Below are 14557 nucleotides of genomic sequence, written 5' to 3' on the forward strand. Positions count from 1 at the left end.
CTGCAGGGCAGATGCGGGGTCACCTCGCCCGACCCTTCCCCCGGCCGGGCCGGGAAGGGGCCGCCACTGCCCCCGCTCTCCCATTCCCGTGGACGGACTCACTCACCAAGCCCAGGAACGCCGCGCACAGCGCCCCGGTGATGCACCAGCGCAGGGCGGCTCCATCCCCGCCGCAGCCACAGCGCCCGCCGGCCGCCGGCCCTGCCGCCTCCTCTTCCTCCGCCGGCTCCCCCGGGCCCGAGAACCGGACGTACATCTCCCGCTCCCCACGGGCCATGGCTCCCTGCGCCGGCTCCGAGGGCCGCTCCGGGCCCGGGGAGCGCGGCCGCGGCTCCACCCCGCGCACGGCGTCGGGAGGAGCTGCCGGAGCGCCGGACTCGGCAGGGGAGGGGGATGGAGGCGCCTCTGCCATCGCCGCTGCCTTCTCCTCGGAACGCTGCTCTGCCTCCAGGACCGGCATTCTCAGGGCAGTTCACACTCCACTTTGCACCTTACACTCCGCTGCTGTCTTATACCACACCGCTATCACGCTCGGGAGGAGCTCATTAGTTAAATAAGCCCCTATAAACCAGCACTTATTTATTTATTTATTTAATCTGTGTTATCACAGAACTCCACCTTTCAGACAACTGATCATAAAAGGTCTTTATCTCCTACAGTGACTGTCACGTTATGTTGATAAACCTTCTCAAGACGCAAAGAGCTGCTGGGTCTCCTCAGAACAAGTATTAAAACATTTCTAGTGGTATCATAAAAGTATTATAAAACTATAAATTCCCACCACTCACCTGGAGCAGCTCACAGGCTGTGCAACATGTTTTGTTTCATTCTCATTATCTGGAACAGAGGTGCTATTTTTTGTAAGAAAGGCTCTAATCTTCAGCCTACTTGGTATATTTAAGCCTCACAAACAACTCAAAGATAATTCCAAACTGGCTTGTTTTGTTTTGCAAGTTGTTCATAACAAATATATACTGGAATATAACAGTGCATGGGGAATGTAGCAACCAATTCCTGTTTCTCCTGGCACTGGCCAGCATGTTGCAAGTACACTCCTGTTCCGGGTAGCCTGGGGGAATTTATGCATTAAAAAAATTTAGCTGCTACAAGTAACAACGAGAGATAACATTTAAACCTGGATAGTTCACAGCCGTGTCAATACTTTTGCAAGAGCGCAGTCTGAACTTTGAGCTATCTGCAGAACACTGCTGAGCTTCTGTTCATAGGTCCAGCAGCGGAGACAATTCCAGATAAAACAATTTCAAGTATAAAACATCAGCATTTATTTTCTGAAAGTCATATACAAGTCAAACTGCATTTTTAAGTTTTAGTATTTTGCCTTTTTATAAAAACAGCTTCCCAGAAAAGATACAGCAGTATTTGAAATGTATTCCCTAGGCTTGTCCTCACTGTTGTTTTAAACACTTACAAAGAAGCTTTGTACCTCAACAGTGTACAAATGGAAACAGCACCCAGGTTCTTATAAAGGTTTTGGGCACCTTTTTCAAATTTAAAATTGAACTACAAGCAGCTTAGAGAATAACCCCAGGTGAAAAGGCGATATTTCCTCCACATCATCAGATACGTTTATTAAAGAAAATTAAATATTTGACCCTACTACAAAGAAAAGGTGAATGAACTCCTGAGATTTACCTAAGTTGTCAATGAGGAAACACTCCATGCTTCATGCCGCCAAGGTAAATCAAAATGAAATTGGTAGCAGGCCAGTAAATGATCAAAGGCCCTACTGAACTACACTGGCAGTTCATGAAGCAAAAATGAGAAAAAAAATATTAAAAACTGGAATTCTTTTAAAACACCATTCAAGCTTATTCTACCCATTTCTCTCCCCCCCTCAATTTTACTTTTGCCTTTTGTGAATGTATCTCTTTCTGTAAGTTTGATATTAAACCCCAGAATGGAAAGAGAAGATAATTTTTTTCAGAAAGAAGTAAAGGTTTATAAATAACTAATCTTAAAATGGATTGTCAGTACAATTAGAATTATATGGGTAGCACCATATATTAACTTAGGATCAAATGGGGACATTTCACTCAGACCACAGTGGTAATAAAAGATGTAAAATCTTTTAGACAGAAGTCTGCACACTAAGTTCAATAATTATCATAATATAACATAAAATTACTTTTAAAAATTACAAGTTTTACAGGAGAATAAGACTAAAAATGATGCATGCAGTAACAAAGGGGGCACTTAAGAACTACCATCTTTATTCTGAATAATTTGAGGCTGATCACAGTTATTTTAGCACCATGAAAAACATTAGACATTCATTTCTTACCCTCTTAACAAAGAACTTGAAAGAATGTAGTTAAGGCTAGCAAAACATATATCCTTTAATATCAAAAACAACATACAAAATAAGATGTCTATAAAGATACTTAAACATGTCAGTGTTATCAATATTAGCAAACATTTTGGTATAAAATCACTCTAATCTTAGCATATGCAGTTCCAAAACATTACGATTGTTGATAAAATATATATATATTGTAAAGGGCATACCGAACATATGCCAAAGTTTACATGGCTGGAAACTCACTGGCCGGCTGGAACTGTAATGGTGCTGTGCTTGTCAACAGTGAGACACACAATGAAAATAATTACTTTTTCCTCAGCCATCTCTCACATTCCAGTGCTACACCTCCTCTAGTTAAATGCAGAGAGTTTGTGTATGCCCTGGTCAAAATACATTGTATTGATATATACATACACAGACACTCTTAATAGCAGAGGGTCATTTCTGACACAAGCTTTCAGATGCCAGCTTCTGTAACACTTCCAGCTCTCCGAAGGGCAATCCAGGCCCCAGACAAGGCACCACCTCTGCTCCCTGCTCAGAGGGCACAGCTGAGCCACTCCATGTGAGCTCCCGAGGCAGGGAGCTGCTCCATGCCAGCACAGGGAGAGCCCGGCTGCTTAAGCTAAACTACACAAATGATAGTAAGAATAGTAGCACTGATTCCCATCCTGACATACTCCCTTTGGGGCTGCAAGGAAGCATCTCCCATCCCTTTGGCATGTACTACCTGATGCAAAGAATCGAGCAGGGCATTTTTTCTTTACAATGGCAGTGTCCATTTTTTTTACATCACAAGCCTGTGATCAAAGCATTCACCTGGCATGTGCAAGAGCTGCCTTCAGTGCTCCTGGGAGGTGATCCAATCTCACCCCTCTCACTTCACCAAAACTTGGCTGGTCTGCCAGGCTATGGCTACTCCAAGATTTAATGCAAGGAAGGCTGAAAAGTACTATCCATATCCAATATGGTGTGCATCAGTTTGACAATCCAGTGTCTCTGAAGGGCAGGGGGGAATGTATATGCCCAGACACTGGACATGAAGGACCAAAGGAGAAAAATGTCCGTTGTCTACCTCTGATACCAAATATACCCTGAGGAATGGCCACAGAACGCCTAATGCATCTTTGAGGTGAGGGAACAATTTTCAGGGGCAATAAATGGTCACTGAAAATAAATTTAGAAAAATAATTAAAATGTTAATGCTGAACAGAAGAAGATCTGGATGAAAGCAATTCTAATTATGTTATAATTTGAAGTCTTGGTTTGAGACTTGTATGGGTCTTCTACTGTAGCCAAAGCAAATCCAACAATACTTTCTTTATTAATTAATCATTTCATATTGTTGTATAGCATAGATGTAATAATAACCTGAAGGGTTTTCATTATTTGACTCTTTGCTGAACAGCTATATTAAGATTTACAAGGATCTCATACGTACTGAAAAGATGTGTTAGCCAGACATGAATACAATAAAACCTTGCTCAAAATTAGTCTTGGTTTCAAGACTAATTTCTGGTGTATTAATTATAGCATTAAGTAGGACTGGAAATTTCACATCACCATTTTAAGTGAACTTCTCTTGACCAAATTTCCTCTGAAGCTTACCTTGAGAACATTCAATGGAAAAAAAATGATTACTCTGTTTATAGGATGAGAGAGCAATGTCTATGGAAAGTACTCTTACGAACCGTTCTCAAGAGAGGGATACATCAGAATAATTTAAGAGTCTTCTTGAATTAAGCTAATATTTTAATTTTAGAATCTACCAGCCAACAAAATTAAGTCTGGAATGAATTGGGTCATCAAAATGTAAGTTCAGCAGGCTTCCCATGAACAGGTTTTCACACCTGAAAATAAATTGCTACAAAAATTTATTTACATTTATTCAGTTAGAATAAAATTGAGTATTCAGTCCTTTTCTCTCCTAGTTTTCAGAACTGCAACCATTTCAACAATATTTAATCATTTTCATTAATGTAATAAATAGCTATTTGTTTGGGGGTTTTCTGTGTTGGTTTGGGTTGGGATTTGTTTGGGTTTTTTAAAGGGAGACAGCTAACCTCATTTTTAAAACCTCAGGGCATACAGAATTCAGTATATTTCTCAGTAAGTTTCTCAATGATTGGTTGGCCTCACCACTAAAAATCTGAATTTTTTTTTCCACTTTTAGCTATGTCTTATCTAGCTTTAGAACATAAACTCCTTATGCTTTTGTCCAAAAAAAGAGTATTTTCTATTGGACATTTCCCCCATAGATACAAGCTAACAGAAAAGATGCTAACAGAATTCTTCTGCATTAATTTACTTTATCTTCTCTGAGAAGCCTTTCCAATTTTAGCATTTTTGCAAAACAAGCACTGGCATTAGAAATAGGTTCATTATTCCAACATCACCTCGCCACACCAGCATAGCTTCCTTATCCTTAACTCTGCTTCCCTCTCATTTAATACCCCACTCACTAGCTGGTTTTGGCATAGTAATGACTCCTAAACAGTTATTCACTCATTGTACCTCCTCCTGGAGTCATTTGTTTGTTGGGGTTTTTTGGTTTGGGTTTTTTTTTAATAAATGCTGTTTTTCGTATTTGTGAGCAATATAATGCTTTTCGTTACTCAAATGTGAGTGTTTGGATTTTTATTTTTAAAGGGCATGCCAATAATTAATCCATATTATTGTTATACCATTTCTGTGTCATTTCTAAAACCTAACAACAATTACTTTATATACTCTGCTAGATAATTTATAGAGATACAGAGCAGCAAGTCAGGACCATGTCACAATTATATCAAGATATCTGGTCACAATCATTTCAAATTGCACCAGTGATAAAGAGCAGCCTTGTTTTTGGTTTAAAACTCAACACTAAAACACATCAAATGCAAGATCTGTGATGAACATTAATTTTTCATAACAAAGCATTAGGAAATAAGAGGCTTTTACCACATTTACTCAACAACACTTTTTGTGTTGCCCAACTGGAAAATAATACTGAATAACATGTTCTACAGAAAAACACTCCAGACAAGAGCAACATCAACTGTTAACATCACTTTTGTAATGAAGGCAGCATTTCATGGTAATTTTAATTAACAGTACTATGCATCTATGAACCTGAAGGGACCTCTGTTTTCCAGATTGGTTTAGGGTTTTTTTTCCCCACCTCCAAGTCCTTCCCTATACACCTCTAATATTTTAAGATTCAATTATTCAGAGCTCACTCATGTAAAGTAGGGATTGAAAGTCTGCAATAGAAAAAGGGTCTGAGGTTGCTCTGTATTAGGATGCTCTGTATATTATATTTAAAGAATTGCTAGACGTAAACATTCAATGCAATAGTATTGCTGTTTTGTATCACAAACCCATGTGGGTTTTCTGAGCAATTTACTACAACAACACTGGAGAAGGAAAAATAATGAAAATAGCAAAGACAAAAAAGGCTATAATTCAAAAAACCAGTATGCCTCCACGGTTTGTGTAAAGAACAGATACTGTTACTAATTAAGAAAATGCACTTAAATATACACTTTGTCCAGATCATATTTAATTTACTCTTCACTATGACAGTTCTAAACAAGGAAAGAAAAATTATTGGTATTGAATGGACCTGAAAAAAAGAATTATTAATTATTTCAGTGATTGCTGATCCATATCCACAAACAAGCACTGCACTTAGAAGTGTTTTATGATAAACTGAAAAGCAGCGTTTTCATCTCAAAGTGTTATGCTTTTAAATATTTTTCAGAAAAAGAGGTTTTCAGAAATACCTGCTTGACAAACAGTGTATAATACTTAAGAATACATAAGCAATGGAGCCATATGTTTAGGATGTTAAGCAAGAAATAGGACATGCAAAGACATTTCTTTATATCTGAATAAAATATGGAGCTATATTCTACAGGTAATTGAACACACCTATATAGACCTGTAATCAATCTGCATGTTCACTTAGTGCAAAAATCCTTAATTGATGAACTTCGTTTTAATAGTTCATGTATACTTCCACATTAAAAACAACTTGGTATTGCACTTAGAATGTATCTTTTAAAGCTGTCTTGTTTTTAAGAATTAAAAAAAAAAACCAACAAGTACAACAGAATAATCTGAAATTCAGTCTAATTCACAATACTGCTCCAAAGAATTAGTCATTAGTTTCAAAACTATCAACTACTCTGAGGTTTCACTGAAAAAAATTATACACATGCATCTTAATAGTATTGCCTTCAGTAAATAAAAAAAGTCTATAATTCAGCAGCTTTACTTCTGAACATGTTCGCGCTCAGAGCTTAGTTTGTACATATTCAAAGCTTGAGCCCAAGAATTTCATCCTGAACATTCTTTGTTTGGGCTACTGTGAAAGGTGAATGCAAACACAAGTGAGTGTTTTGGTAAACTAAACAGGCTGGGGTATTTAGAGAAAATAAAAAAGATGTTTAATAATTTAGTTTTCTAATGAAAAATCATTTCATCAAGAGTTTAGGGAATCAAAAATATGCATATTCATGTTCATGATATAGAATTATAAAAGACTGTAAACAGCATGAGAAACTTCAAAAAACAAATCAGTCATAAGAGCTACTACATTATCCAGTATAAACACCCATGGGTGTGCCTGCATTGGATGGGCCATAGACGTGATTGAAGAATCCTGGGTCAGTGAACCAAAACCAGCTCTCACATTTCCAGAAATTGGTTCTGATGGATTAGAAAAATATTCTCTTCACACTCAGAATCACTACACACATACACACTAAAGCTACAAAACTTCAAATACCTTGAAAATGTGGCTTGAGATCAAATTCAACGACTCATCAAGAAAGTTCAATGGTATAAAAGATTCTTATAACAGTTTTGCAATTTGAGCAATAGTTCAAGACTTCTTCAGTGTAGTATAATATCTTCAGCCAAAAAGTAGAAATCAAACTTCAGTAGAGGTCAGGATGGTATAGGGAAAAGAAAACATCAAATGCCAGATTCCAGTTCTCTGACTGGCTTTTCTGTTGTGTTTGACACCAAAGTGCTTTCATTTTCCAGCATTTTCTCAGTAGTTTCTCCATCAACAGGTTTTGCTCTTTCTTTTAACTTCTGCTGTTCATGGACCCAGGGGATGCAACATAAAATAGCTCCACCAATGAGGGGAGGGACTCCAGCCAGGTAAAATGCTACATCATAGGTGCCCAGCTTATCACGCAGCAAGCCTGGAAAGACAGGAAATAACCACTCGTAAATAATGGGGCCTCAGGAATCTACAAACAGGTCTTGGATTCAGAAACCTGAGAGCTGGCACAGATTATAACCACTGACAACCTGATGACCAAATATACATGTACATATAGGTAGAAAGGTATTCCAGAGTTGATTTGAAAGTAGTAATGAAGAGCTCAGTATATCACCCCTCGACTGCTTAACTATCACCCATCAAAAACAAGTACAATTTTTCCTATTTGAAAGTTGCTCATTTGAGCTTCTCCAGCACTTATATCTTGCCATGACTTGGAGAAATTCTCCCTCTTTTAGTTACAGTTGCCTCTATTAAATGTGCCTCTTCCTCTTATTCTCGATATACTGCATATATTGCATTCCTAGTAGCCTCTTATTAAAAAGCGTGTTTGCCAATAATTCACTCTAATTGCTCTCTCCAAATTCCTCCCATTAGTCAAATTCTATTTAAGTATTAATAGCTGTGACAGTATATCCAGATTAGGAAGTACCTAGACTATGGTGTTCTAGCTTTAAAATGTTGTCCTTTATAATGCTGCATAGTTCAGTTACAACTTATCAAGTACCTTTCAGTAGCACTCACCAGATCTCAGAGTAAATCAGCACTGAAAATCATCAGTGGTAAGGAACACAGCTTTAGCTATTTATACCTCCCAAAGAACTTCTAGTATTCAGCTTCAAAACCTTTATTTCATCAAACAGTCTCTCATCAAAGAATGAATAAAGCTAATTTTGGAATCCAGGTAATTTTCGGATTCTAATCTGGAGTCCTACTCTAATACAGGCAACCTATAGGCTGTCACTTCAATAGCATGGAAAATGTCAGGTCCTAAATCCAACAGGAAACTTACCTTTCTTTTGAGAAATGTTTTACATCTGCATAGTTAATGAAAAAGATCGATCAAACTTTGAAGAGTGCAGTAAACTACTAATGCACAGCAGTTAAATTCACCACATCTTCTCAAGAACGTACCAAGAAAACCTACAATGTCAGTGCACTGCATATGATGTAGGAATGGAAAACATGGCCAAAAAGTCATGCAAACATAGAAACATATTTACAGCTACAGAACATTATACTCACCTGCAATGGGTGGTCCAACTGTCATAGGGACTGACATGAGTCCTAGTAGAAATCCTATAGCCTGGGAGACATCCTGAGCCCCAACAAGCTCAAAGGCAATAGGAGCCATAATGCAAATGAAGCATCCATCAAATAGGCCCATGAAGAGACACACGGCTATGAGAGCTCCAAAGACATGGCACAGTGGAATCATCATAGACATCAAGCCAATAAAGAAGAATGAGGCCACCTAAACATGACCAAGGAAGAGATATAAAAACACATTGCACCAAATTCACACACATTAGGGACAGACAAGCTTCCTTGCATTTGTAGTGAATTAAATTATCTGCCTGTATTTGCTTTAAAATACATACACGGATTACCACCATCAGAGGTTACATACCAAGATAAAACAAACACATAACTCATGACAGGCAAAGAAATTCCACTACCCATTTTGCAAGCTTTGAAAATGCATTTTTAATCAACTATCCTGCAGTGACTCTGTAAGGTCATTTCTCATGCACCAAAATTTTTTGAGAAGTTGTTCCCAGCTCTTTCCACAAATGAAATTCACAGAAATATCAAAAGTTTAATATAGCTGAAACACTGTAATTAGACTCCTCCCTATTGTAATTTAAGTAAAAATATCAGTATTGTGAATGATTACTTCAGGATGCTTATATTCAATAGAAGTGAAACCACAAAAAAAGTGTACTGCTGTAGTCATGGATACTTACAAAGATTTTCTAATATAACCTTAGATTATTTATTTGTTTTAGACTAAAGGAATAAAACTGTCTTTCAGCAAAATAAAGCAGAATTAAAAAGAAAATAAAAAAGGTAATAGTTTTGCCTGTGCACCATCCATATGTCAGCATAGGAAATCAATGTCCCAAACACATCAGGAAATCTAAGTTTTTCTATGATAATAAATACTCCAGGAAGGTAATTATTTCCTAAGAATTTTTGTTTTCCATAATGCAGTGCAGACAACATCCACTAGATGCCTCCCTTGTTATTCATTTTAAAAGACCAAATGGAGAACACCTCGCAGTTGCCAACAGGCAAGTGGACTAAAGCTTTTCCAAAATCCCACATTCTGCCTTAAAAAAATATCGTTTATAAGTGTGGAGGGAAAGAAGTGTATATCCTCCTTCATCCCCAAGCTTCAGCATTTCTGGAAGCTGTGACTCCTTCTGCAAAATCTCCTCAATTAAGCACCTCTTATGTTCCCACGGCCATACCACTGCGTGCTATACTCAGAACATACTTAACACTAAATCAGCACCTATCAAAGATCAAGAAAAGAGATCCAAAATCCTTAATAGAGGAACACGTGGAAAAAAATTAACCTTTCTGCAACCATTATGAAATCATGGGATAAAACAGAGAAAGCAGAATCTGGAGAATCCCCAGAGCTTCTCACTCATATGCTAATGATTAGTAATTTCTTCCATTCCCAGCTGAAAACAGCAAGCAGCAAATAGACATTTTCTTAGCATTAAAAATAAAAGTCAGATTCATAAACTTTGCACCAAAGACTCCTAGTATCAAACACCATACACTGAATTTCCCAGAATTTTGAAAGTTTTCAAATTTGAATTTCCAATCAGTTAGTTCTGCTTACTTATTAGCAGTACCTGAAACCAAAGCCTTCAGAATACACAGTTCTGAAGGAATACAGAAATAATAAAAACATACCTGTAAATAAATTTTTTTTGCACCAGGAATATAATCAGCAACTCTGCCAAAGATCAACCTGCCAACTCCTGAAGTAATGCCCAGACACAGCAGAAGCACTTCTTCTGGCACACTGTCACCAAATCTGTCTTTTACATGATTCATCTGTTTAAAAAGAAGGTTGAGAAAATAAATTTGCTTTAGAATTAAAAGATAGACCTTGGAAAACTTGAGTTAAATAGAAGTTAATCTGTGAATCTCAGATTTACAAATTCAGCTACAAATGGTCATCTACATTACTCTGCTTTTACAGATTTTAGAACAGGTAGGCTCTGTCTAATACCAAAAAAAAAAAAAAATAAAAAAAAGAGAGAGAGAGATCTTAGAACAGTTCTCCCCAGCCACTCTTAATTTACTAGTCATATTTATAATGTAACATAGAATCCACAAGGGCTGACTGAAACTGGCTGCTTCCCTGGCCAGGGCAGACTCAGAGGTGTGAAGGTACTGAGCGATTAATTGGAATCACTGCAATACCGCTCTGTGCAGTAAGACAGAGACACAGGCTACCAAACTTGCAACACAGCTCAGGGCAGGAGCAAGAAGCAGAGAGCTGGAGACCAGACAATGCAAGTAAGAAACCAGACAAGGCAAGTAGAAGAGGCCCTCCAGAATGCCTCATCCTGACATCCACAACAACCACTACGATGTTCAGGGGCAAGGAGGCAGAGGAGCAGGAACCACTTGCAACACCAAATCCTACAGCAAGCACTTCCTCAAGAGGGTACAGCTACAGCAGCAACAAACAAGGCAACCTGGAAGAATGAATTATCAGCCACTTCAACCTAAAGAACTAAGGCAACTGATCGGTGGTCCTGACCCCTGTATCAGTCATTACAACTTTAAAGTTGTTAAAAAAAAAAACAAAACATTACCATGGCTTGATGGATTTTTTTACAGTCTCCCTGGTTCCACAGTGGATTACGTTTGTTTGTGTGTTTGTGGTTTTTAAATCAACCCCAAAGACCAGAAATTACCCACAGGGAAGATTTTTTTGCACTATTGCCTTTTGAAACACATTTGCCAATACCAAATATGCCAAAGGGGGCATTAGAAGATGTAGAAGTCATGTGCACAGCCCTGCAAACTCTGTGCTCATAAGTAGTTCTGAACAAGAAAGTAAAGACTCAGAAGTGTGAAAGAGCAAAGAGAAGAAACAGATTTTAAGTAAAGATGTAGTAAAAACATTTGAGAGACAAGGTAACCAGAGGCTGACAGACGCAGATAGTAAAAGCTGCACACCAAGTTATTATTAAATCTGAGTATGTGATAAAACTTCAAACAAGTGAACCCTTAATTTCCTATCTATAAAATTTAAAATTGCCATTTTAGTAAACACTTCTAAAGCAAAATAGTCTAGATTCTTTTCTGGCAAGAATGTTAATACACAAGCAGTGCCTTTTTTTTCCAACATAAACAGGATTTGCTAGTGATAGTAATTTTCTTAAGTATAAAATCTATTGGGCACAGAAAGCCTATTAAATCCAATATTAATTTGTCCCATATAACTGATTTTGTAAGAAAGGGAAAAAAAATAAGGGTTAGTGGGTTTGGTTTGGTTTTTAAAAATTCCCCTCTAAGTTAAATTGAAGACAGATGCATGCTCTTTCTATTTTTTAAGATTATTTTTCTCTTTGCTTTTTGAGACACACTTGGGAACAGAATCTGATGAAATTTTTCATCTGGAATGATATTTAAACATAAAAGATAAGCTGTTCTTTTTATTCCCTTTCCGTCAAAGGTAAGAAGAAGAAAAGCTGACAGTTTTCCCACCTCTACCTTCACGTGCCTGTCAACACCTGCAGGCTGGCCCAGCTGGCAAGAGAAGCCAAGGTGTTTTATGCTATTCTTGTCACCTGTTCCACTTCCATGTGTTTGCAGCCTCTAGCTTGTTTAATCAGCAGGCCTGATTGATCCGCTCCCTAGAGATTTTCAAGAGGTAAGATAAAGCTCCACATCTAGATAACTTTTAACCCTGCACCTGCAACTCAGTAACTGGGTTTCTCAAAGCAGCACGCAGGGTGAAATGCTGTCCTCTTAGATCAATGGGGAAAAATACTGGATTCAATCAACTCCTTAATCAGGAAAAAACCCACTACTCATCTCAAACTTCAAATATCTGAATTAGCACTTTTTTTTTCAGCTTTCACTGTTTTTAAGTACATCATAACCTTAAAGAAAGCTTCTAACTAGATGTAAGGAGAAACTTTTTCCCCAGGAGGGCAGTGGCACAGGCTGCCCATAGAGATTGTTCAGTCTCCTTCCTTGGAGGTTTTTCAGGTCCAAGTGCACAAAGCCCTGAGCAACCTGGTCTCATCCTCAGATTCTTAACAGCATATTCAGCCTTCAGAGATGCAGTCACTAGGTAAGCTTTAATCAACAGCAGTATTAACTAAATGTCTGGAAGTACAGTGATTCAGGATTAATTCACTACTGTAAGTGCTAACTCATTAAGGACTTAGAGACACTTATTAACTATAGGTTAAATATCTTTATGATGAAGTAGCTCAAACAAGATTCAGATTTCTGCAGATTTAGCTGCTAGAACTACTCAAAAATCCCATGATGAGCAATTGCTTGTGAACCTTCTCAGGCAGCATTTCATGTATTAACGTTCCTGTCATTGCAGAATTATACAAGTTGTAATTGTATGACTCTTTAGGCAGTACAGATACTTCAGGCAGTATAGATACCGCAGTCAAATGGGGACCCAGGCATACAAAGCATTTCCGAAGCATTTTCCTATGGCTTCTGCTGCTTCTCAGTAATGTGGCTGGCTCTTCATTGCTGAATGGCAGGTCTGATTTTTCCACACGTAGAAAAGACCTAGTTGGCTCAGGCAAAATTACATCCCAGACTAGCACAGCTTCTTTGTTTTTAAAGCTAGAATTTATCTTCATACAATCCAGTTTTCCAAATCAACACATAAACAGTGAAGAACATAACTGAATGCACCCCTGGCACCAGCATTCTACCTGTGCTCTCTGTCATCAGGGTAACATGCACAGATCTTATTGCCCAAATTCTCATTACTGTTAGAATGAGACTAGAAGAAATATTAGCCACTACATATGGCTGGAATGCTTTCAGATTTATAGTCTTGGTTAACCTCTCTCCATCCAACTAAGACCAGATTTTGCCAAGACCTTCCCTTCACTGCACATACAATTCAGCTATATTCATGCAGTAAATCAAAGACAGCAATCTGAGCAGAGCTGTAGCTCTTTTTTTTCCAAACACAAAGAACTTGAATCTGAAGAAGCGGTTATGAGCTAGCAAGAAACAACTCTTTCTCTGTCAACTGTTTTCTTCCCATGTATACTCCATTTTGAGGATTCCCAATGAAGCACAGCCTTAGTAGGCTAAATATAATACAGTCTTTCTCACTGAAAGAGATGCTCAACAGCAACATATAACCCAGAAAACTCTGAAGAAAATAGTGGGTTTAATGCGCTCAGTTACTGATTCAAGTCCTTACGTCTGACACTTTCATTCAAGACAAGTGTAAGGAAAAAAGCAAATGCTTATGGGGTACTGCTGGTACCATTCATATATTGGAGATACTATTCCTAACTGCTCCAAATTAAGTTGCCTGAAAGAGCTGAAAGGGTGTAGAGGCCTAGATGATAAGGGGGCTAATGTGTATGTCTCAAACACCGATAGCCACATAGCTCTGGAACCAATCAAGGATTGTTGGTAATAACACACTGTGAGAAAGAACAGGATGTGGCTGGAGAAGGGGGCCATATGGAGGGAGGGCAGCACTTTTCCAGGACAAATGTCCTTGTTCCAGCTCTAAGAGATAAGCATAACGGTGCAGCACACTAGAATGAGGCTGAGAAGCAGGCATGGACTGTAGGGAAAAAGCAAGACTAAGGACATCAGAATCCCTCTGACCCATTTCCAGAAAGGTCTAAAAGAACAGGCTGCACATGATAAGCAACTAATTTGCATAGAAAATGAGAAATCTCCACGGCAGAGAGACGTACCCCTATCAAGTCCATGCAGTGCCCCCAAAACCCTGGACATCCCTATCACCTGGATTGATTGACACTGGATCCAGGACTGACTGGGGGTTTGTTTCTTTCTTCCTTCTTTCCTTTCTCACACTCTTTAATACATCTTTCTCTCTTCTCTTTCACTTTATCCAAAACTCACTGCCATGTGTTTATCTAGGAGATCAGAGACTAACATACCAATTTTCATGC

At 38.3% G+C, this 14557-nt stretch overlaps 1 protein-coding gene across 1 annotated transcript in view; it reads right to left on the bottom strand.

Annotated features, from left to right (window-relative positions):
- Positions 1-2210: 2210 nt before the first annotated feature.
- Positions 2211-14557, bottom strand: part of SLC16A10 (solute carrier family 16 member 10) — a 28133-nt gene continuing 15786 nt past the window's right edge. Inside the window, exons 3-5 of the mRNA XM_018078034.2 lie at positions 10311-10454; positions 8625-8853; positions 2211-7518 (exon numbers count right to left, since the gene is read on the bottom strand). Coding sequence (XP_017933523.1) covers positions 7283-7518; positions 8625-8853; positions 10311-10454 — 609 coding nt within the window. The 3' untranslated portion in view covers positions 2211-7282. The remainder of the gene's footprint in view (positions 7519-8624; positions 8854-10310; positions 10455-14557) is intronic.

The sequence above is a fragment of the Manacus vitellinus genome, unplaced genomic scaffold, assembly GCF_001715985.3.
Source record: "Manacus vitellinus isolate BGI_N305 unplaced genomic scaffold, ASM171598v3 scaffold_4_pilon, whole genome shotgun sequence".
NCBI classification, from domain to species: Eukaryota; Metazoa; Chordata; class Aves; order Passeriformes; family Pipridae; genus Manacus; species Manacus vitellinus.